General features: G+C 36.4%; 1 protein-coding gene across 1 annotated transcript in view; it reads left to right on the plus strand.

Moving 5' to 3' along the window:
• LOC122800843 overlaps positions 1 to 26,739 on the plus strand; it is a 1,417,490-nt gene that overhangs the window by 1,137,406 nt on the left and 253,345 nt on the right. Inside the window, exon 22 of the mRNA XM_044070157.1 lies at positions 183 to 362. Coding sequence (XP_043926092.1) covers positions 183 to 362 — 180 coding nt within the window. The remainder of the gene's footprint in view (positions 1 to 182; positions 363 to 26,739) is intronic.

Consider the following 26,739-nt stretch of genomic DNA (forward strand, 5'->3'; position numbering starts at 1 on the left):
CAAAATAGCATATAAATTCTGTTGGTCTGGCAATTGTTTTTGAAGAACAGAAGTATATGTTTATTTGATGGATGATTGAACTTTATAGTACAGAATGTATACATAATATAGGCTAAAAAGAAATTTAAACAGATCACAGACATTTTTTTACTAAATTGTATATATATTTTTTTATTTTGCAGCTGCAGACCAGTATCAATTTATTCACCATTTGGAAAAAATTGTGAAAATCTTGCCCTGAACCTCAATGCTTTTTTTGGTATTCTTTTTGGAGCCCTGGCCTTCCTCTTGCTGTTGTTATTACTTATTTTCCTGATAGTTTGTTGCTGTTGCTGCAAGAAGAGAAATGAACCTTTACCAACGTAAGCTGCTTTGTTATTCTTAATGTCAGAAATGAGCCTCTTATCAAAGTTATCACTTTAAATTATACCCTTAAGTTATCATTTTAAATTATACACGTGTATTGTGAATAATCTATTAATGTAATGCAAAAGACATAGAGCTTTATTTTTCTAAAGAGACAAATGAGTGAATGCATTTGCTGTATATTCTAAAATAATGTACCCCTATACACATAGTTTGTACATGCTTTGTTTCTGCTGCAGAAATACATAAGACAAAGATATTACACTGAAAGCTGATGTCATTTTAGCATCAACAAATATATAATTCATCTTATATTAGATCTGTGCCTCTGAGTGATAAAAATGAATGGACAAGAGAATACATTGTTCTATGACCACAAACATGTCATTAGCCATGTGAGCAGCACTTCTCAAAGTTGATAGTTTTGCACATGGACTTTGCTATTGTGACTTTCTCACTGTGATTAAGATAACCATTTCTGACTATTTACTGGAGAGAGGGTTGGCATAGACCACAGACAGGGAAAAAAAATCATAAAAAGCCGTTTTAAATTACTACTTGTAAGAATGCAAGAAATTGGGCTACCTAAAGGGACTTCATAAAACCCAGACAGTTTGGAATGTGAAGAAAAGTCTTAGCGAAAGCAGGAGTCCATTCATTAAAAACTGAAAATATTACTTTTCTGACTAGGGAAAGGTTCTCTTCACCAGGAGGTTATGCCCTTGCATTCCTGTGAGGTATCTGAATATTGTGGATAAGAGGAAATAGCCCATTGTAGCAACATACAAGCAACCTAAAACATGTGCATATAGCAAATCACACACTGCCACACTTTCACACAAAGAAAATCTAGAACCATACAACAGAATTTAATAACAATGCCCCAGAAAATAACTAACTAACTAACTAACTAACTAACTAACTAACTATATAAATAACTAATCCAAACTGTAGTACTCCAGAGGCAGGACTGGACACAAAAATGTGCACAAGAACTTTAATAACAAAGTAAAACAAGAAATACCAAGCACAATGAATACTTAACTGTCTCGCCGCATTTTTTGTCTCAGAAGAGTAAGACTTCTTCAGCACTAGTAGCCATTTGAACTCCCCAAGCATTTAAATACACTCCGGTTAATTGATTAATTACAATAAATAGTTACACCTAATATTATTATATTTCCAAACTCTAAAATAAGACAGATAATTCAAATGATGCTAAAAGCACATATACCTTAATTTACATCTTTTAATAAAAATCCCTTCAAAATAACAAATAATGATAAAGGCACCAAACAAAAAATTCTTGCTGTGTCCAATCTGTATAAAAATCAGAAAGTATTCTACTACCTTCTAGTGACCTAAAATCTGTAGTAAAACCAAAATAACAAGCGCACACAAGAAACTATAATATTTTGGTCATAAAACACCTGAATACTACTACAAAATATTAAACCATTAAAACATACCCTGTATAAAATATATTATCCCATATTATAAAGTAAAAACAAAGAAATGAATAGTCTCATAATGGGAGTTTTATACTATAAAAACACCTATATATAAGCGAAGAAATACATAAAAATATAAATACATTTGCAAGTACCAACTAATCAATATATACTTAGTTAAAACCATCATAAAACTAAAAGCTATCTACAATCTTGCTGCTCTTAACTGTAAAAGAGGGGCTTTTGAAATATTATTTAAACCTGGATGCTTGTTGTCTTGTAAAAATACTTGCCAATAGGTTTCTCTATATTCAATCTCCTATTCCCATAGGCCACCTCTAATATTACAGGGCACAAGTTCTAACACAAAAACTTTAAATTTGGAATCAGAACAAGCTAAAATGTGTTTATATAAGTCATTCCTGGGTTTTAAAACTGGCAATGGTGCTCATATATTCTCTTTCTTAGACTACTTTCAGTTTTACCCAAATAGAATAACTCGCACTTTTCACAAGTAGCTAAATATATTAAACCTTTTGTTTCACAATTACAATATTCATTGGCTATTATTAATTTGACCCTACTAGGAAGATATATAGAACTTCCATTCAAAATAAACGCACACTATTTACATTTATTTATTTATTTGCATTTGTTGACTGGGAGAGTCCACTGGGTCATGATGACCCATTTTTACTGGAGGCCAATGGAGGAAAGCTCCACAAGAATTTACATTAATGATAATAGTAGTAAATAAGAGACATTACATAATAGAGAACATTAAGAATGTAACAGAAATCAAAAAAACATAGTGTGCCATAGGCTTTCTTGTGTAACATTCCTTGCAAAGGAAAAATGAAGAATGATAAGAAAGGTTACTTTTCTGAGAGAATAGTATACTAGAGAGTAAGAGATACTAATAGATAATTTCACCATTTTCAGTAAGATATAGGGATATGCATTTATCTTTGAGAGATGGTAGAGGATCTATGAGCTGGGGGGTGGTTAGGTAGGTGCATGAGGGGGCATTCTCATTTGGAGGACAGGTGTGTGACCAGGTGGGTCTTGTAGGGGAAAATGTGACTGTAGTAGACAAATTCACTGTAGGGGCATTCATACCAAATGCTTAGAATTGAATCATAATGATAAAGATTGTTCTTTCTGCAATAATTTGCTCATAAAACACTTATGAGCTGTTCACCTTTTCTCAAAATCTGTTTGGAATATGAACGATTAACAGAACTCACATTATGGTAGGATGCATTCTGATGCTTGTCAGTCAGATGCCCCTCAGCAGCCGAGGAAGAAGCTTTAAAAATCAAAGCCTAAAGCTTATGCTGTCCAGTCAATCATGGACATCGCTGCTGTGTATCTTGGTGTGCCCTCAGACTACCTGGGGTTTCCAGCTGCTCATGTTGTCACAACCTCACTGGAGACAGACAAGGCAGATCTGATTGATATGTCCAGCCCAACAGATCAGATGGCCGCTTTGGTTGGGAAGGGGGAACCAAGGCATATAATTTTGGAGGGACCTGAATGTATTCCTCAGGTTTTTGTTTGAGAAGTTGCTCCAGGTACCCTTATTGAGTTGTGTCAATGGTCTGATCCTCCTTATTATGTTCATACTGATGAACCTACAAAAAAGAATAAAAAATTAAGCATAGCTCTCCTTCTGTGCCTGCTGTTTTCAGGGATCCACAAAAACAATTCCCAGGAGCTGTTTAAGGCTATCATGTTCCTAAAACCACCTCTGTTCTTTTTACCTACTTCTACTTTTCCTCACAAGAGAGACAGAGACTCTTCTTCCAAGAAGGAGGAATCAGAATCTAAAGAGGACAATATAATTTCTCTTAATCCTCCCTTGGAAGAGCTTTCTTTTTCAACACAACCCTAAAAATAATTCTGCTCTTCCAGTGGGAAGAGATAAAGAGGTGTCAAATGAGCAGAAAGGGTATCGTGACCTCTTATATATTGGTGGCCCTAACCTTTTGCCATACCACCAGTGTTGGAAGCATTGCAGGATTATTTTGCCACAGATTTCCTAAATTCAAAATTCCAGCATCCGGCACCCAAAACAATCTGATACATTGTATAAGGTACGTGATTCCCATAAGTTCCTCTACAAATGTTTCTCATCTGATCCTGATGTAATTTCTCTGGAGTTTGACAAACCTACAAACTGCTGCCATTTTCTGGTCCATTGCCTGATGATAAAGAATAGCAGAGCTATGGATAGGTATGAAAAACGTGTGCAGTTCTGCTAAAGTATCTTTCAGTGCTGTCAACTACCAAACACACAGGATTAGGTACATTTTATATGTTTTGAGAGACATTAACAAACTAATGTCAGATATGCCAGATTCAGACAGCAGGAGCGCTTCATTTTCCATTTTGAATTCTGACATCACGGTGGATAGGCGTTCTAGTTGATGCAGTTATGATGCAGTGGACGTATCTTCCAGAGCAGCTGCTACCAGTTCTGTGTTGAGAAGATATTCCTGGTTGTAGTTGCAATCCCTTCCAGACGATGTTATGCCCAAACTATTTGATGATCCTCTGGATAAGAAATATCTACTTGGCCTTAAGATCTCCAAAAACATACAGGAGAAAGGTAGGATTATGCAAGATTTTAAACCAATTTCCTTTCTTCTGTCCCAAAATTCCAGAGGAATTACAACTCTAAAATTGGCCCCTTTTTTACTCAGAAAAATGGTAAAGAGCAAAAGCCCCAAGAGAAGGGTAAACAGTTTCTCAAAAGGAAATTTCAAGAGAATTTACAAGATTTTAAGAGACCCAAATCTTCCTTTTCTAGGAAAACTCATTAATTTGTGACTATCAGCCCCTTCCACTTATTTTCTCCCATCTTGGCCTGGCTTCCTTCCCTCCCTCTGTCAAAGAAGCTCTCTCTTTTCTCTCCTCTTTTAAACTGATAACTTCAGGCAGTTGGGTCTACAACATTTTAAAGAAGAGTTATAAACTGTCTTGGCTTCTTTCTGCAATAAACTCATATATTCCTCAGGCACCTGCACACCAATAACCCTTACATTTATACATTCTGGAAGAGTTGTTTCAGCAAGGGATTATAGAGCTACTTCCCTCACCAAGGGAAATAAAGTTTTTACTCTGTGTTGTTCTAGTTCCAAGGAAGGAGCAGAAATGAAGACCAATTCTAGATCTGTCGTTTCTTAATATCCTCTTAATTGTACCAAAGCTCAATATGCTATCTTTACAAACTCTTCTTCTAATGATCTTTTCCCAGGCCGTCTTAGTTACCCTTGATACAAAGGACACACATCTGCACATTTCAATTCATCCAGATCTCAGGAAATTCTTGAGATTCTCTGCCATACAATCTCATTTTCAATTTTCTGTTTTGCCCTCTGATTTTCCTACTGTCACAAGGGTAATAACCAAATATTTAGTCCCTGTCATTGCCTTATGCAGGCTTCAGGGGATACATATTCATCCCAGTCTGGATGACATGACCTTCATCTCCAGGTTTCTTCAAGAGACAAACCTGTTGCAGATGTTAGCTTCACAATAGACCTTTTTTACTGCCTGGGTTTTACCATAAACTTCAAAATGTCCATCATACTTCCTTATCAGGATATGGTATTTCTAAGCTGCAGACTCAGTATTTTTTCACTGACACTTTCTTCCCTCAAGACATGATGCAATTCCTAATTGCTTACATTCAGTCTCTCCTTCCACTAGAATTGATCTCAAGAAGAGAGAGAAAGAGAGATTTTGAGAGTAGGGTGCATGGTTTCCTGAAGAAAATGTAGTGTTATCTCATCTGTTTGGGCACAGCGCTGTCACCTTGAGCTTTCCATTTACTGTCTTGTCCTTCATTAAGAAGGAATTTCTTTGATGGATAAAATAGTTATCAGTCCATGAGTGCCCTCTCTGGTTCCCAATCCATGCAAGGAACTTTTCACAGAAAAGTCCACTGTGTTTGGTCAAAGCTGGACAGGAAAAATCACATAAATGTCAAAGAAATTAATCCTCTGATGTTAGTTCTTCATTTCTTACATCACCATTAGAAACCGTGTTCTCTCAAAGTACTAATAGACAAGACCACAGTTATGAGGTACATCAAAAAGCAGGGCAGAACAAGATCCTACTACATATGCAACTTGCTGTGTCTACCTGTGACATATCCATTTGGCACAACCTTTTCCTGCAGGCAGTATACTTTCCCTCCAAGAAGAATATTTTGGCAGAATGTTCTGCCACAGAGTACCATGCCTAGAGGCTTGGAAAATGGGTGTCATTTCTTAATCTTGGAAGGGGAATTTTCTTGTGTCTTAGTTTATCTTCCTTTGATTCACAATTTGCTGCTCAGAATCATGAATGACAAACCAAAAGTATTTCTGATGACCCCCTTTTTGGCCAAGACAACACTGGATTTTCCTTCCCTTCTTTGTGACCCACGGTGATCACCACAAGTTAGCAACAAAAACAATTCAAAACTGCAACCAAAAACTTTCTAAGAAGCACCTGGACCTGAAAATGCACACACCCTTCTTAACTGTCTCCTTCCTTCCTTCCTCTCCCCCTTTTTATCCTCTCATCCTCACTTAACAACTGTAACTGTGAAACTGACTTGTAAATAGCATAGGCTACCTACTCCAACTATCTACTCTAATATGTTCATCACCAAACTATTGTTAACTAAATATCAACTGGCTAATTGATTTCACACATTCCTTTCGTAATTTATGTTGCTGTTGCAGTTACATCCTTAATGACAGTGTTCCTGATAATGACTGTATAACGTTTTATATAACCCTGGTGCTCTAACATTAATAATTGTAAACTGGGTACTATTTTTTTGTAATATTGTACTATACTTTGCATGTTTGTTAATTGTGCAGTCTTTATCCCCAGGCCTTTGCTGATAAAGGGTGACAGCTCAGTCAGACTTACCAAGTCAACAAATGTCAAATAAATAATAAATTATCTTACATGATGGACTTGCTCACACCACAATAGGCTGTTTCATTCATCCAAACTTGAACTGTAACACTTTGGATGATTTCACTTTGATTCCATTTAGACACGTTTTCTTTCGGTATGTGCTGCAGATAATACAGAAGGCTAAAAACCTGATAGAAGAAAATATTCTCTCTCTGAAGGGAAAATGTGATAGTTAATGCCAAAATAAGAAACAGAACCCTTAACAAATGGGCATGCCAATCACTTTTTTCTTATTTCGCAAGCTGCTAAACTCAGGGTTTCATATTCTTCTAGAAAAGTACTTTTGTCAGCAGTTTCTGGCTGTCTACCTGCCTGCATTTAGATCCACCTCTTTCTATATATTTTGAGGTCAAATGGTTCTTGTCAGTCAACCTCCACATCAGGCAACCAAGAAGATATATATTCTAGCAAAAACAAATAGTCCCTCCTTTTGAGCCTAATTCTACTCACTCTCTAAAATTCTGTACCTGGGAAAATGGTCTTGTTGGTCGCACATACTTGAGCAAAAAGGATTTCAGAAATACAAACCTTTATGGCGTCTCCTCTATTTCTCATTTTTCATAAGGAGAGGGTAACCTTCAGAACAGACCTTTAATTTATGCTTATGGTGGTTACATTTTTAAATCAGTCCTTTTTTTTCCTTTATCTGCAAAACAATGAAAACAATATTGCATTGTTTAGTTGTTCATATTCAGCATACATTTTAAACATATCAGAATGTCTGATCAACTTTTTATTTCCTTTCAGGACAAAAAGTTGGATTACTTCTTCTCCAAATAAATGATATCTAGATAGATTTCACTCACATTTTGTTTTGTTTCGTACTCTTTCCATGGGAAAGATCTTCCAGGTCACATAAAAGTCCAACATACCAGAACCATTTTTTCTTGTGGATCCTTCTTCAAAGTTGTGAACACTAAATTAATTTCAGAAGCAGCCCCATGGACATGAATTAACACCTTTACTAGCATTATATGATTGACGCTTTCTCTAGGTCTTGAGCTGGTTTTTCTAAATTTATCTTTCTAGGAATCTTGGACATCACCTCAGCTACTCAGTCCTCTTCCCTGACTCTCTTGAAGGCTTTGGTTATCTTCTCATATTACTTTAACTCTTTCAGTGTGCATGTATATGTATGTATATATATATATATATATATATATATATATATATATATATATATTTATATAAAGTCTATTTATTTATTTGACATTTATGTATATGTGTGTGTGTGTGTCTATATGTGTGCGTGTGTGTGTGTGTGTGTAAATGGCTTAAGTTACGCAGGCTCAAACTCTGTACCTTGGGTATAGGTAGCAAGAGATATAACTCGTGGCTAGAGTTACTCAGGTTCAAACCCTGTACCTTGGGTACAAGTAGCAAGAGCCTGAATTCCTCTGGATTTTTTTAATCAGTGAAAGATTAAATTCACTAAATAATGACAGGCATTTGAATTTCAGACTTCATATTCTTCAGAACATACATGGTAACACAAACAAAACATTTTATTCTAGCAATTTTCTAAGTTTATAAGATTGTCCCCTATTTTTGGGGATGTATTCCTCCATTATTGGCTTTGTCCAGGTTTTTTGTGCTAAGAGATTGAGAGCTATGGTGAGAACTGAATTCACTGGATATGTTTGGGGGCTGTATTCCCCCATTATTGGCTTTGTCCAGGTGTTTTATGCTAAGAGGTTGAGAGTTATGGTGAGACATTAATTCACTAAATGATAGCTATTTAAGTTTCAGTCTTCCTGCCTTTCAAGAAACAGCTGATTTGGCATAGTGGCATGTTTCATTGCCTTTCATGCAGTGGGTCCTGTGTTCAAGACTTGGCAGTGAAATGCATGGTGGTAACACAGCATTTTATTCTGGCATCTTTCCAAGATTACACAAACAATGTTTAAATATGTCCCTGGTTTTTGGGCTTTTGTCCCCCCCCCCAATAAATTTTGACTTTTTCCAGATTTCTTGTGCTGCAAAGTTGAGAGATACAGTTGAGTGAATTTTATAAGGAGCTGAGAGCTTCAGGGGAAGAGAAGTTTAGTGTTGCGTGTACTGAGCTGCTTTGCATTGTTAATAGCATAACATGTTAAATACTTGCTTTTGATGCAGAAGGCTGTGGGTTCTACTCCCACAGTATGTAAATGCATTTCTGATACTGTACTGTGTTGTACTTTTAAAGGGGGTGGATGCTGCTGTCCTGAGAATGTCCTCTTTGGCGAAGATACCTAGAAACTATGAACCTTTTATCAGTTTGCCATCCATCCCCTATTGCAATTTTACTAGCTTATCGTTTTTTTTAATTTAACTTAGGCAATTTATTCCTCAAGGGCAACAGACACTTTATTTGCAGATGAAACAATGAAATATAAAGTTGTTTGCTAGCAGCAACCTCTTCATTAGTTACAGATCTCTTTAATGTGAAATTATTTAGGTGATTTTTACTTCTGCAGAGATTGTACATATTTACTGATACTGGCAGATTGTAGAAGTTTGAATAGACTTTTATGATGGAAATATTTTTAATTGGGCAGCTTTGTCACTATTGGTGCATGCAGTTTGTTTCATTGTTTACCAGAAAAATGTTCAAAACAATACATTTAAAATGCCATCTAACTACTGTATTGTATTATACAAGGAATATAAGGTAATACAATCAGGAAGGTGTTTATTGATTATCTGATCAGCTCAGGTATGCCCCCTCACAGTTCTTAGTTGGATGTGTTTGATTAGGAACCAGTTAAATCAACTGTCTACAAGCCCAAACTTTTTTTGTTACTGAATATTTTCACTGATTGAGTCTGAATGCTACTGAAAGTGATGAAGCCAGACTGAAGCAATCACTTCTCTTAGATCTTGTTTTTTTTTGGGGGGGTACTTAATGTTCACACCTAGGGAGCTAAGTCCATCGCGTAGGATTTCTGCCGCACAATTCTTCCGGCTGAACTATACCTCTCAACTATCCAGGTTTTCACAGAATGAATAGATTTTTGCTTTTTGTTTTTGATTTGTTCCTCATAAAATTTGTGGTTTTCTAGCAAATCATTGAGGAATGAAGTCACTAAATAATGGCAGACATTGAGTTTCAGACTTCATACCCTTCAGAAAAATGCATGCCAAAGCAAAACCTGTTATTCTATCAACTGTCAAAGTTTTTACAATAGCAATTTTTAGTACTGTTGGTTTGTTCCCATAATATATTTGGCCTTGCCCAGATTTCAAGCATTAAGAGGTTGAGACTTACGCGCAAATAAATTGTTTCATAAAATTAGGTATATCCAAACGATTTTAGCTAAAAATGTTGCTCTTCCCCTAATAATCCCTCTGCAAAATGTTAATTTTGGAAGAAATGTGAAGAGTTTACAATTAATAAATAATTGTAATGATCAGAGTTACAGATTACTTTTATTTCAGAAATGCATGTAGATTCTCTTATTTTGTCAGCTGCTCAACTTAACAGTGCTACTATTAAAAACTGTCCCTTCTTTGACAGGTTCCCAGCTGTATTGTGTGGCTATTTTATATTTTGCATCACATTTTTGGTCTGTTTTTCATATAATTGGTTTTCTGGCAAATTAGTGGCAAATCATTAAAGACTGAAGTTAGAAAATAATGACAGACATTTCAGTTTCATATTTCATACCCTTCAGAAAATTCATACTAATGCAAAACCTACTATTCTATTATCTTTCTAAGTTTATAAGAGCAATATTTAAAAATTGCCCTTGTTTTTGGGCATTTGTCCCACTTCTATTTATGGATTTTTCCAGATTTCTTGCTCTGAGGTTGAGAGGTATGACAAATGTGTCAGGGCCATCAATGTCAGCCAGAGACTTTTGAAATTGTGGCATACTTGTTGTACCCCACTCCCCGATGTAGTGACTCTGGCTGTGTCCAAGCAAGGCAAGGAGCAGTTATGCAGTGTAAGTGTGCAGAGTATCCCTCTATACAAGGTAGACACAAGTATTACAATATCTTTTCATCTGTCCTTAATTTTGCAGAATGTTCTGGTTTTCTGTCATATTTTTATACTGTTGATTTATGCTTCTTTATTCTCCCTGAATTTACCCTGGCTGCTGTGTGTCCCTGGTCCCTTGAGGAATAGTGCTCATCTCTCTACCTCCTATCCTATACTAAGGGAGCTGCTTGATCTTTCAGGACCCCTTTCTGATTTTTTTGTCTCTACCATCCCAACGTCTGGCCAAGGAAACCTGCTGCTTCAACTCATATATTGTGTTCCCAGCTACCAAAAAGGACTAAGAAAGTATGTTCGACCTTGGATCTACCTATTAAGCTGTATTATTTATTTATACCTATCTAGTACCAAGAGAAACTAAGCTAGCGAGCAGGGAAACCAGCAGCAATGTTTTTCTCCCCTACACCCCAATAGCAATCTGCTATTTTCCTCCCATTACCTTTTGTTAACTGTAACTCCGTCTTGTAGCTTTATCTAATATTTATACCTTTATGTACTATACTTTCTGCCCACTAGGTGGCACTCTACTCCAGTCTAGGGTTACACCCTGTACTCCACCTTCCCAAATATCTACTCTTAATACTCTTACATCTCTTATCCCTCGACTAGTTGCTAATCCTCCTGCTACTTTCACTATACTGTGGCCTTTTCTTCCTCCCACTAACTGTACTCTGTTTTTTTCTGCCCTTTATTCCACAAACCTTTCCCTACCTCTCTCCTGCATTTACCATACTCTACTCACCTGGATATACTTAACTTGCCTCAGGAGCCTGCTGCTCCCTGATTGTCTCTGTAGACTCTCACTTGCCTTCTGTAGGATCTCATAACTATTCCTTCTTACCTAGACCACATCATCTCTCCATCCTCTTCTCCTCACCCTCCTCACTCTATTGCACTCTCTTCTTCCACTATGGACTCTCCACTTCACTCTTCCTAACTATAATCACCTATGTAGGAACATCCGGGTAACCTGTTGCTCCTAGATTCTTTTGCCCCTCCCCTATCTACCTGCCCGCTCTTTCTGGATCTCCTCCTCCTCCTACCTCATATCCTGCCCTAAGGGCATATAGTGGGGAAACTAATTGTGGCGCCATCTTTATTCTCCCTGAATTTACCCTGGCTGCTGTGTGTCCCTGGTCCCTTGAGGAATAGTGCTCATGTAAGTAATTTAATTGGTTATCTGCGTTGTTGTTAAGACTCTCAACTGTTGTAAGCTGTCCTTTCTGCTATTTAGCAGAACGGTATTTATGTTAGCCACTTGTTTCTGCATTAACTAGATACCATGTGCAGTTTATTTTTTTTAACGACTTTTATTTGCTGTTTTATACTCTATATGATATGCTATTAGTCCTTGTTGACAACTGTGGACTGTTACCAGCCCAAACTAACTACAATTGGAAAGGCTTTGATTTAGATGTGTTAGTAGAGAAATAAAGTGTTGAGGGTTACGGACTTGCATAACGGCCAACTTGATAAGTGCTGTGCCTCCCACGTGGACTTATACACGCTACGCTGCTTCCAATAGGGACTGCAAATCCTTGTAGCTCCTCTGAAGGTTGCAAACAAGTTTCCATAGAAAGCGCTGCTTTACTGAAGCAAGTACTAACACTCCGTAGGTATTTCTACCTTATTTATTGCGATCTCTTTGCCCTAGTATCTCTCGCAGTTGCCGCTAATGTTTCCAAGATAGCGTTTGTGCGAAAGCAGTTGTCTGGCGGCATTGTTTTATATCTCAGCTATATTTTTGATGTGAAACCCATATCCTCTTATTGCTAACAGAGGACTCAACAGTCTATTTATTTTTTTCTTAAAATAGCGCTCATGCCAAGGCATTTATTTGTTTTAACCAGCAATTTTTTATGTCTATCTTGAAGCTTTCTATTACTATCTTAGTATTCTTGCCCCTGTTATATGAAGGCTTGTATCCCTGAATTGGCAGATACCTATTATTTCATTAAGAGTTCATAAGTAGATTGCTTGGTATACCCTCTTCTACTCAAGCGTTCCTGTAAGCAAACGCTGTTTATTCCCATTAGCTAACCTCGGGGACTAGGCTTGTATGTCTTTTTTGGCTCTACAACAAAGCTTGGCTACCATTGTCACTGTATTATGGGATTAACCTTACTTTTTACTTCAACATGCTTACATGCTTAAAAGAATTACCCTCGGACCTTATTCATCAAGGGCTGGTGTAGCACTCCTATTGGTAACCCTCTAACAAGCTGGTCTGCTAATTCTAATAGGACCCCCCCCCCCCCCCGATAGGCATTGTATTGCTTCCTGGGCATTTTATGTGTTGTCAACCTTATGTTTACCTCATATAGCTAGATCACAATTTTAACCTGTCCTGTAAGCTAGAACTGCTCTCCTAATCTAATCTTAAGAACTTTAATCACGGTGGGAGAAACATACATTTATCAAGTGGCTGCTACCCGCACACCATTTTTTTTATGGAACTAGTTTAACACATCCTGAGTAATTGCATTAACTCTCATTTAGTGCATTGTTAGTTTCAGTGATTTGTATGAATTACTTTTTACATGCTCTTTAATTGTTACTGTTAGAGCATCTCAACTGTGACTGCTTATATTTGCTTGCTTATCTGATGGCATTGTATGTACCTGCAAATGCTGACTGAAATTAGTAACCATTGCATCCATTAATAGTCTATTTTGTTTTGCTCGGATATACCTGTGTCTTACCTAGATTGCTTTTACTGTACAGCATATTTTTAATTGTTTGTCTTCACACCTAAAAGTTTTTTATCTTTCTATCCCTCTTAGCTCTCTACCTCCTATCCTATACTAAGGGAGCTGCTTAATCTTTCAGGACCCCTTTCTGATTTTTTTGTCTCTACCATCCCAACGTCTGGCCAAGGAAACCTGCTGCCCCAACTCATATATTGTGTTCCCAGCTACCAAAAAGGACTAAGAAAGTATGTTCCACCTTGGATCTACCTATTAAGCTGTATTATTTATTTATACCTATCTAGTACCAAGAGAAACTAAGCTAGCGAGCAGGGAAACCAGCAGCAATGTTTTTCTCCCCTACACCCCAATAGCAATCTGCTATTTTCCTCCCATTACCTTTTGTTAACTGTAACTCCGTCTTGTAGCTTTATCTAATATTTATACCTTTGTGTACTATACTTTCTGCCCACTAGGTGGCTCTCTACTCCAGTCTAGGGTTACACCCTGTACTCCACCTTCCCAAATATCTACTCTTAATACTCTTACATCTCTTATCCCTCAACTAGTTGCTAATCCTCCTGCTACTTTCACTATACTGTGGCCTTTTCTTCCTCCCACTAACTGTACTCTGTTTTTTTCTGCCCTTTATTCCACAAACTTTTCCCTACCTCTCTCCTGCATTTACTATACTCTACTCACCTGGATATACTTAACTTGCCTCAGGAGCCTGCTGCTCTCTGATTGTCTCTGTAGACTCTCACTTGCCTTCTGTAACCTGCTCCGTTCTCCCTGCGGGCTCACTCCGCTCCCTGCCCTACCCCCAAATCCCACCCACCCCCAGTGGTCCTACCTTTATACTTATAAAGCCACACCCCCCTACTTCCTATCCAATAGCCATCCACAACTCATCACACACATACCTTCTGCACACCCACTCACATACTGACAACTACTCTCAATTACCTCTTACACACCTTAATACTCCACACTCTCTTTACTCCCACCTCCTAATTCTTAGCTATATTCTATCATCTCCTTTACCATGCCCTTAACTTATACACTCACCTACATACAACTACCTCTCCTACTCTCACTACTATCTATCCTTTTTATTCCCTATACTCTCACCTTTTATGAAAACCTACAAGCTACATCATCTCACCAACCCCTTAAACAAACATTAGTAATAAATGAGCTTGTATTCCAAAGCCATTCTAACATGACATCCACCTCAACCTATCTATCACCTAAATATCACAGAGTTGCCCATTTCTCATTTACACTATATAGGAAATCACAACCTAATGACAGCAAACCACTGAAGCATCCTTATAGCCCAATTAGACATCCTCTCCTTCACGGTGACATTCATCCCAACCCAGGACCAAATAACAACACCCTAACACACCCCTCACCCCTCTTCACTCCCTGTACAAGCACAAATTCTCTACTCATAGCTCATCTCAATATAAGAAGTGTTAACAATAAAGTAAGCCAACTACACGCTCTACTATATACTCACTCTTTCGATATATTATGCTTAACTGAAACCTGGCTTAAACCAGTTACAAAAGACAATGAAATACTCCCACCTGGTTATAATATCTTGAGGTTAGACCGAACTACCAAAAAAGGTGGTGGGGTAGCAATACTGCACAAATCTCATTTACAGGTCACGCCCTTACTAGTACGACCACCTCTAGAAACTAATGTGGAAATTCTTATCTCCAAACTCCAGCTCAATACAACTAAATCTATATACATAATATGCTCCTAATTACCCACAGGCAATAACATTAGCATCTTAGAAAATATCCTCTTCTGGCTTTCTACATCCTTCCCTCAAGAAACCATTGTACTCGGCGATTTTAATATAGACTGGAACACCTGTACCACTCTAGAACCCACAACCCATATAAACCTCTATGGCTTCTCACAAACTATTACTACCCCCACCAGAATCCATAAACCCAGCTGCAAAGAAAGTATGTTAGACTGGATCTTAATTAACAGCCACCCTCTCTCCTACAAAGTAGGTATCCTTCCTGATGATATTAGCGACCATTCACTAACCTATCTATCTAGACATAAATCCTTTATCCCAAATCAAACCACCTTTAAAATCACCTGCAACAAAAAAAATATTTGATCCAGCCAACTTTCAGGCTGAACTTCAAGCCTGTGACTGGTCACCCCTAAGGCACCTGGCAATTGATGATGCAGTATCCCATTTTAACTCCAAATTCCTACAAATTTTAGAATTCCATGCCCCCTCATGCTCTATAAGAACTAGATACAAAACAGCCCCATGGCTCACTAAAGAAACCAGACAACAAATCCTACAAAGAAATAAAATCTGGTCCAAATGGAGAAACACTAAAGACCCAATTGATCAGCAGTACTTTAGACAGCTAAGAAATGCCACCAAAAAATCAATAATTCACGATAAAAAAAAAACTATTTCTTTAAACTCCAACAAAATCACCATAATCAACCTCAAAGCTTCTGGTCAGGCATAAATAAACTTTTGCATCCAGGCCACTCCAAAACACCTACCCCATTTGGTCTTTCCCTAAACTCTTCTACGCAGATTGCTGATGCTTTCAATACCTTTTTACTGAAACTGTACACTCTCTAGCTAACACTTTACCACCTGTTAACCCTACTCTCTCATCCCCCCCAACTACCTTAGCAGCTACCTTTCACTTAAAACCTATTCCTACAACCCTCATCTACACTCTACTTCATAAACTTAAACCTTGTACTCCGTCAGCTGATCTCCTACCACCTGAATACCTTCAAACTGCTGCAAAAGCTCTTGCCTATCCCATTTCAATTCTAATCAATAGAACCATAACTGAAGACTCCATTCCCTCACTCTGGAAAATCTCTCACATAATCCCACTTCACAAAGGAGGGAACTCAACTGAACTCTCTAACTTTCGGCCCATAGCCATATTATCACCACTAGCCAAAATAATGGAAAAATGTATCCATCAACAATTCCTTGACCACATTCTCCAATATAACCTACTAGCTGACTGTCAACATGGTTTCAGACCATTCCACAGTACCACCACTGCTCTCCTATCCTTCACAGACTGCATTAATAAACATCGCAACAATAACACGCACTCCTCTGCTCTGTTCATTGACCTCTCTAAAGCTTTTGATATGGTCAACCATCAAATACTACTCAACATACTCAACTCTTTCTACTTGACACACAGGCACTACAATGGTTCAAATCCTATATGCACAATAGACAGCAGGCTGTCCTTTGGGATAATAACCTATCCACACTTCTCCCTATTACCCTTGGTGTCCCTCAGGGTTCTATCCTGGGACCTCTACTCTTCTCCATATTCATTAACGACCTTTCTACTAATTTACCTCTACCTACCAGCATACAATACGCAGATGACTCCACTTTGATTTGTAAAGGAACCACCTCATCTGAACTCCAGTCCATCACCCAAACAGTATTTAACCAAGTAGAAAACTGGTTCCAACAATGTCACCTCCTTCTTAATGCAAAAAAAAACTAAACTATTACTTTTTTCTCCAACTTTTAAATCCACCCCAATGGATTTCTCTATTATATCCATCGATGGTACAATCATAGCTCCTGACCCAACTACAAAACTATTAGGTGTATTGATTGACCATAACCTCAACTTTGACTCACATATTAATGCCACTATTAAAACTGTAAACAGAAAACTTGGATCCTTATATAGGATAAAACCTTTTCTCACCCCAGAAGCCAGAACTACTATTGCCCAGACCCATCTGATCTCCACCCTCCTCTATGCCTCACCAGTTTATACTAATCTTTCCAAAAGCAACCTAAACAAATTGTCCACTTCTTATAACAATATTGCCAGGTTTGCTACTGGGTCCTCATTTAGAACTCATCACTGCCTAAATCTCAAACGTTTTGGATGGCTTGAACTAAATAACCAGCTAGAATTTCAACAACTCTCCATTACCCATAAAATTCTGTACCAGCCCAGTAATACTCCTATTCTCAGTAGCCTCATCCCCCCCTACACAAACCTTGCTAACCTTCGCTCAGCAAATAAACTACTGGTTACCATCCAGAAATCCCACAACAAGGCTGGTGATTCTCTTTTCTCTAATACAGTAGGGAAAATTTGGAATAAGCTTCCCACAAAACTTACATCTGTCTCATCATTACCACTCTTTAAAAAGCAACTAAAGATTCAACTAAAAACACAATGGCTTTGTCCTTGTACTAACTCTGACTAACCCCCCCCCAATATAACATTACTCTATAACTCTCTTCCAATAACCCTCTTTGCAGTATTAGCAATTTCACCCCCCCCCTTCTTAGCATCTTATTCCCAAGCTGCTTATACTGAATATGCTCCTAACAACCTTGCTTTCTTCAGGGAGCTCTTATCTTTCCACCTTGTATATATAAACCAATCTATCTCTTTCACTATGAATGTAACTACTTCCCCATGTACTTACATTCATTAATTCTCTTACTTCTCAGTGTTACTCACTTTATCATAGCCATTTTATATCTTTACAAAGGCACATTCATATCCAATTTTCTAATCAAGAATATCTATCTCTTTCCCTTGATATTAATACTGTATTTTACCTTATTAAACTTAGCAGTCACAATCTGTATATTTGTAGTTCTGTACAACTCAATTTGATGAAATAATTCTTCAGGTTTATGTACTGTATATATTGCATGGACTTTCGATTGTCTTGAATTAGTTAGTTTAAAGTGGAGCTTTTCTCCCTGGGCCTCTACTGAAAATGGACATATATCCAGTTAGACTAGCCCGGTCAACAAATGCAAAATAAATAAATAAATAATAAAATTCTTATTATTCAGAAAATGCATGTTGTTGCGGTACCTGTTGCTCTGTGCTTAAGTACCAATCTCTTAATGACCATCAGGTAAGCTTGTCTGAGATTGTAAGATGCAAGTAAGCTTTAATATGCATACTCTTAAAGAATTATAAACATTGAAAGCCCTTTTGTTGTTGCCATGCAGAGAATATTTACATAACTAGATAACGTATAAGCCTTAGATATTGAAATACATATGACAGTATTTATAATAAAGGACAGGATTACAGTATTTTCAGAAGCTCATTATATTTGTTGGAGACTTGCAGTCATCTTTGCAGGCTTTATTTGTAAACTAAACAGAATGCCAGGCTGTCATGTGTGGTCCACAACTTGTGCAGTAATCCTTTAAGCAATTTATCTTGAGCTTGTTTCTTGTTTGCTGTTCATTTTTTATTTTGATCATGTTTTCCCCATGAAACAAGTAGATAGTTGTTGTCAGGCAGCAGGTCTTTTTTGGATAAGAAACATTTTTACAAGAGGGGGTAACACAGAGACTGCTACTTTAGTTACAGTATGTTACTTGGTACTTTTATAAAGCTGAATATAAATTTTAGTTAGAACTGCAGTGCAAGGAGAACTGGTTTGAGCTGAGTGCTGCTTGTTTTTTTATACTTGATTTTGACTGGCATTCCAGTAATTTATTTAAAAAGTAATTTATTTTTTCATGCCTCACAACCTTTTTGTTCCATCTAGATATTAAGTAAGTCGCGTAGCCAATGCATTGAAATATTTTTTTCTCCACTTTATTTTGTCTTGATTGGACTGTCATAATGAGGGTTTGGCACCCAGGGCAGTGTATTTAATTAAAGTCCCAGTTTTTGTGGTTTTGAGCATAGCTCCACCCCTTTCTAGTTGGCCAAACCCCTTCCCATTGGCCTCACCCATTAAGCTGTCTCCTGCAGACCCCCTTTGATTTGAAGTCACTAGCCACCACTGCCCTACAACAATGACTTTGCAAGTAAAAGGTATATGCCTTTTTCTCCACTGCAGTGTGATCTTGGAGTTAGTATATATAGTTTAGGGGGTTGTGGGCACAGCCCCCCACATTGAGGGGTGTAGGGGGTGTAGCTGCCTATCTAGTTTGGTTTTATATTGTCTGGTTTCTGTTAAGAGGGTAAGTAAGTAGTTTGTCAGTTCTGGAAAGAGTTAGTCATTGGTGTTGTAAGTGTGCATGTCTATGGTTTAAAGTTTAATATTTTGAAATTCAGCATTGTAAGCTTTTGGTGAAATGAAATTTGGTGAAATGAGTTTTCAATAATTTGAAACTTCAGCGATTTGGTCTCAGTGAAATTAAATTCTGTCAAATGAGTATTCATCGATGTGAAGTAGACATATATATATATATATATATATATATATATATATATATATATATATATATGTATACAAAACAAATAAATTTATTTTATCTCTCTCCCCCTGTCTCTCTCTCTCTAAACACACACACACACATATATATATATATATATATATATATATATATATATATATATATATTTATTATATTATATGTATATACGTGTATATATATATATATATATATATATATATATATATATATTATATATAAATATATATATATATACACACACACACACACACACACACACACACACACACACACACACACACACACATATACACACACACGCATACAGAGTCTACTGGTAACACAGATACTACATTGACAGAACTAAGACCTACAGGAATTCTAATCAACTGTTTATTTCCTATTAAGGTAACAAAATAGACAATCAGTGTCAAAACAGTTGTCTTATGCTGTTGTCTTTTTATTATTTACACCACAATAAGACAATTCCAGGCAAAGTCAGAGCCCATTCTTCCTGGACTACTGCTTTTTGGAAAGGGTTGGACTGCCAAACTATTCTAAATGCAGAAACGTTATCTTCTGCGCATACATTTACCAAGTACATACAAGCCAAAATCTTTTTTCTAGGTCCAAATCAGGTTTTGCTATGATTATTGTCCAAGGACTCCTAGAATCTAATCATCAATCATACTGTGTTTTAGTCTAAGCTCTCATATTCATATCGTATAGCTTAGTCTACTGAAACAGTGATCTAGTGATGAACATTATACAGTTATGAAAGTACATTTACCATAACAGTAGCTGACCGAGTAAATCACTGTTGAAGCATAAACACCTTCCCTCCTCCTCACTTCTTTTTGTTGTTTTTTATGCCAGTGTGGGCTTTTTGTATTTATTTTCTTCTCCTGTAACATACTTGACTGATAGGGCTCTGGCCATTCTTGATTAGAGGCAAGATAACTCTAAGTTTTTGCACCATAACTATTGACTTTATATCACTTTCCTCAAGGTCTGCAGTAGACAGGGCATATGGAAGGTACCCTAAAGCTTTGGAAGTTTAACTTTCCACTTATACTTGGCAGGATACATTCCATATAGCTTAGACTACTGCAGCATTAATCTATTCAACAATCCACTGCTATGGTAAGTTTATGTGCACAACTGTATTTTCTGTTCTCTTGGTGCCCTGTCTGCTCTATGTTCTTTCTAGCTTTCTTTCAGGTGTTGTCTTTCCACTAAGTATTTTTGAAATTGACTCAGTAAAATCAGCATTTTCCTGAGTATTTTGACATGTGGTGGAGATCTTGACCTCTTCTCTACAAATACAGGTACAGTCTTTTCTCTTTCAATTACTTCATCCCCTATGAAAGGTAACTCACAAAAAATATTTTCTTCCACCAGAGTAATGTCTGTTATCCTCATAATTTTCCTCGAGGGTGTTTTTGTTTGCTTTTCCCATACAGTGTAGCTTCTGCTTCTCGATGGCTCTCTGTTTTATTTTAGCAGGGAGAAGCTTAAGATGCTGTTTAGTTTCCCTTTCTTTTCTTTAACAGGATGTCCATCAGTCCCTTTTTCAGTCTCTGTTCTTGTTTCCATTAATGTATTTATATGTAAAATCTTTTCTCTGGCAGTCCTTACACAGGTATTTGTTCTAACTTTAACTGTTAAGAGTCTTTTAGTGAAACGCACACTTCTTGTCAGTTCCTATACTACTTCCAGCGGTGATTCAACAGGTATCTTTTAACAAGACTCATTAATAGATTTATCTAACCCTTCCAAACAGAAATAGATTTTATTTCCACTTTTGTCTTTCAGCCTTGTATATCTCTGTTTGCTGAGGCTGCATACTTCTAGCTGTATATATGAATGAATTTTCTTCCCCACAACTTTCATAAATATATAAACAAGGGAAATCTTTGCCAGTGTTACATCATGATGAAAATTTGAACTAAAGGATGTAAAACTTTCCCCAAGACTCTACATTTATGCTTGAGTTACAGACTCCTCCTCCTTGTCTCCATGTACACATATCACTTCATTTTTCTTACTTACTTGTTTTATGCTTGCAACTGTAGTGTGAGTTAACCAGTGTCATCATGCTTTCTGAATCCAATAGTCTTAGGAATTATTTCCCTTCAGTTCAGTGATGAATTTCTTAAGTTTGGTGTGGTGCTAGGACAATGACAAAAGGAAGCTTCTATATTTCTGAAAGTTAGCTATTCACCATTACCTAACTCTAATGAAATATTCTCAGGTGCACTTTTTAGCAGACTGCTGAGTAGTATTAACAGTATTTACAGGCATCACATTATGGCCATTAATAGTATATCACCTTCCTATATGTCCCTTTCAAGTGCATTTAAACCAAACTGATTCAAATGATAACATTTTTTCTTTGTTATGGGTAAGAAAGTGTTCACATGTAGGTAAAGCCTTCTTGTAAGACATTCATGCATGTAAGTTTGACCTATAATCTGCAGCTTCACTTAATGACAAATAGTATATTACAAAAACTAGTTTGTCAGAAGAAGAACAGTCATTCTAAGCTACCCCACTTTGTGAAGTTATAGGGAATGCCCACTTGAATTATATACAGACATTTCATAAAAATATTACTTTATTCATACAACACTGTACAAATAGTTTTAACATATAAAGAAATTAGTCATTTGTGATCTTACTGGTCGGTCTGTATAAAGCATCCAACTATGACATTTAAGAGACTGAATTTCAGGGAACACCTCAGTTATTTGTAAAATCTCATGCTTCAATGTCTTATAATCATGTGTCTGAGTCAATATACCTTCCATTAAGCCATGTATGAAGTATCTGAGAGTTGTATAATTGTTGTAATTATAGAGGAATTTGAATATAAGTTCAGATATGGGAATGCATTCCCCCCTTTGCTCCAATTATTTATATGTTGTTTAATGGCAATTCTTGTTTTTTTGGGGAAACCAAAAGAATTTCAATATCAAGGAATTTGATTTATTAGTAAATGTTTTGGTAGGAAGTAGTAAAACAGATTGAATAATATATAGGATCTTAGGGACAATTATCATTTTTATAATTGTTAATCTTTCTTCTGTTGCAAATATAATTGTGTTCCATTTCTGTAATAGAGTTTGAATGCTTTCATAACATTTATTGTAATGTAATCGTATTATTGATTTTATGTCTTTAGCAAGGATGATTCCTAGGTATGTAATATAGTCTGTATCAGATTTGTATTTATTATTATCTATATCTCTTTTATTTTGTTTGAGTATGTAGGTAAGACTTTGGTTTTGTTATCATTAAATGACAATCCAGACATCCTTTGACATATTTTCATGGAATCAAATAATGATGTTATAGATCAATCATTTCCCTTCATAGTAATAAGTACATAGTCTGCAAATAGTTGGATTTTAGAAGTAATTTCCTCATTAAGCTTTATTCCTTCTATATTTTTATTTTTCCTTATATCATTGGCCCATGGCTCCATTATTACGTTGAATAATAGGGGAGAGAGAGGCATCCTTGCTTGGTTCATTTTATGATAGGTATTTTGATTGAGATATATGATCCGATTTTAATATATGCTAGGGATCCCTTATATCGATATTTTAGTAGATTGATTTGAGAAACGTAGATATGAACAAATAATCTCAATCTATTGAGTGAAATGCTGAGTTTATGTCCAGGCTTATTAATGTCAAATTTTTCTTCTTTCTTTGGGAGTAATCAGTTAAGGCTAGAGTTTGCTTGATATTATCAAAAGTGCTTCTATTAATTACAAGTAATTACAAAGCCTGTTTGGTCATTGTGTATTAAATTTGGTTAGAATTTCTTTATACTTTCAGTATATATGTTCCTAAACATTTTATAATCCACATTCAATAGTGAAATGGGTCTATATAAAGAACAATATTTAGGATCTTTGTTAGGTTTTTGATTAGGTGATATAAATGTAAATTTCCAAGAAGGGGGTATTACAATGTTATTCTGAGCTATGTTGCAAACTTTGTGGAATAAGGAAATAGCAATTTTAAGCATAATTGTATATAGCTCTGGTATAATTCCATCATTTCCTGTGGCTTTATTTTGTTTAAGTTTGTTAATTTGAGTTTGTATATCAGCTAGAGTGATTTGTTTATCTATGATTTCTACCTGTTGCTTTTTAAGTTTGTTATAGAGATTTCTATTTATAAATTATTTTATTTTATCTTTGGATTCTATGTTATGTGTGGTTTGATTGACTGTGTGAAAGGGATTTCTAAATTATTCTATTATGTCTTGTATACTATATACTTTCTTCTTTTTCTTCAAAGAATATATTTCTTTAATATGATTGTTTATTTATTCTTTTGGTTTTGTTTTTAAGGTTAGTTAAGTATTTGGGGTTTAATGAATAGGCAAGAGATTTGTATTTTTCTAGTGTGATCATGGTCTTGTGATGAATGGTTCTGTATTCCTCATTCAGTTTGTCTATTTCACCTCTGATGTTTTTAGATGTAAGCTTATCTTTATTTTTAAGGTGTAACATATCTAGTTTATCTTGTAATGGTTTTATATCTTTAACCCAAGACTTCCTCTTGCTATAATATCATTTGTTTATTTGTCTGTATAGATAAGCTTTTAAAGCATCCCATGTGTATATGTCTGAAATGTTTGAAGCGGAATTTATATTTATAAAGTTTTGTACTTCTTCTTTTAAGAACATTTGGAAATATTTTACTTGTGTAAGGTATATCGGAATTCTTTTTATTTGTACATTAGGTAAACTATTAATGTTAAGGTCGAATATAATAGCATTATGATTGAAATTGGGCATGCTATGGTTTTACTGTATTTTAAATCATTTATTATTTGTGTGGAGAGTATTATTCTATTTATTCTGGACTATGATTTATATCTGTTGGAACAGAATGTATATTGTAATGAGCTCTCATCTGTATAATCATGTATATCTTTTAATTGATAGGTATCCATGAATTTTATTAATTGTTTGGCTTGTGGCATTATCTTTCTTTTCCCTAAATTACTAGAATATTTTTCATTCAGAATACAATCGAAATCACCTGCCATGATGATGTTTCCTTCAGATTGTGAAACTATTTGGTTTAATTGTTGTTTGATAGTATTAGTTCTTATACCAGATAACCAGTAGTTGTTTACTAGAGCATATAATTTTTTATTTATTTCAATTTTAACTAGACATAGCATCCTTTTGTCATCTTGATATGATTTATTTATTCTTGGTGTAAGGAGTACTTTGTTCCAGAAAATTGCTACACCTCAATTCTTTTTTGAATGTTCTGAGCTGGCAATGATTGTATATTTGTTTGTGTTCAGAAATTTAATATTATCTTTCAATAAATGGGTTTCTTGCAGAAAAATCATGTTGGGCTTGTGTAAGGCAAGATATTTGAGTAGACTCCCTCTTTTGATTGGGTTATTCAGACCATTTAAATTGATTGATATGCCTTTTAGTGTGGTCATTTCATAGATATATATATATATATATATATATATATATATATATATATATATATATATATATATATATATATATATATATATATATATATATATATAAAACTGTATTGGTGTAATTTGTATCTTATCTATATCATGTATGTATCTTGAGTATCCCTCTCTATAGGTTCATAGGTAGGTACTAGGCTATCGGCCCAAGGGCCTATGTAAGCCTAGCCAACAAGGTTCCCCGGCTTTCACCACCCAAGAAAGTTATTTTCCTGTGCCCCTGTTGAGCAGAGCCACAGAAGTGATCCCCAGGGTGAATTTCCTATTTCCCATCCACTCATCAAGATTTTTCTTGAAGAGTGCTAATGAGGAACTCTGCTTGATATAGATAGGTGGCTTGTTCCAGAGCATGGGAAGTCTCTGGGACAGTAATCTATCCCTCCAGCATGTTCTGTTTTTAGTGGTGACAAGGTTTAGGTCCCTAGAGCATGTATCTTGGAAGGATTGGGATTTCTTTAGGTATAGCATGTCCAACAGCTCTGGGTTTGACATAGCTTTGTATGTTAGGCAGAGATCACCTCGGAGTAGACGATATGCTATGGAGTAAAGCTGGAGTTTTTGAAATGGTCAACATAGGTTATCTGTTTGCGTCCCATAATCCTCTTTGTGAGGTACTTCTGTGGCCTTTCCAGCTGTTGCAGATGTCTTGTGAGGTACATTCCAAAAGGGGAGTTGTACTCAATAATGGGTCTAATGACAGCCGAGTAGAGGGGAACAATGACCTCTTTTTTCCTGGATGAGAACCCTTTTGTGATGAGGTATGCCATGTAGAAGGATTTCCTGACTACTATAGCAATGTGATTATCAATGGAGAGACTACTGTCCACCTGAGTCCCAAGGTGTCTTATCACACCTTCGGCATTAAGTGGACTGCCGCCTATGTAGTAGTTCATGGGTACAGAGTATTTACCAAAGGGGATGACAATGCACCTTTTGGCATTGAGCTTGAGGCCATGGTTCTGACACCAGGCATCTGTCTCAGTGAGGCCCTTCTATAGGATGTCTACGTCATCTGGAGACTAGACTATGGCACCTTATTTGCAGTCACCTGCAAACTTCATCAGCCAAAGGCCCTCTGTGTTAGCCCATACTTCAGAGAAGTAGATACCAAATAGGAGAGGACCCACAACTGAACCCTGTGGTACTCCATTTGTCACTGGTTTGAAGTCAGAATTGGAGTCTGCAACTTTTACAGTGTGGCTTCTGTCAGTGAGATAGTTGGCAACCCAACTTATGACATATGGATTTATACCCAGTTTAGTGAGTTTATCTATAATACCAGAATGGGGGATGGTGTTGAAAGACTTGGCAAGGTAAAGATAGGCTGTGTGAACTGCCTTTCCCTCATCTATGGCTTTGGTGACTGTTTCAAAGAAGTCGATCATTTTCAGGAGGCATGATCTGCCTTTCACAAACCCGAACTAGGTGGGGTTCAGAGTTTGGAAGTTACCAGTGTCTTTGTTTATGAGTTAATGATGACACATTCCATGGCCTTGCACACCAGGCTTGTCAAGCTAA

The sequence above is a fragment of the Protopterus annectens genome, chromosome 4.part1 (genome assembly GCF_019279795.1).
Source record: "Protopterus annectens isolate FY-2018-M chromosome 4.part1, PAN1.0, whole genome shotgun sequence".
Classification (NCBI taxonomy): Eukaryota; Metazoa; Chordata; order Ceratodontiformes; family Protopteridae; genus Protopterus; species Protopterus annectens.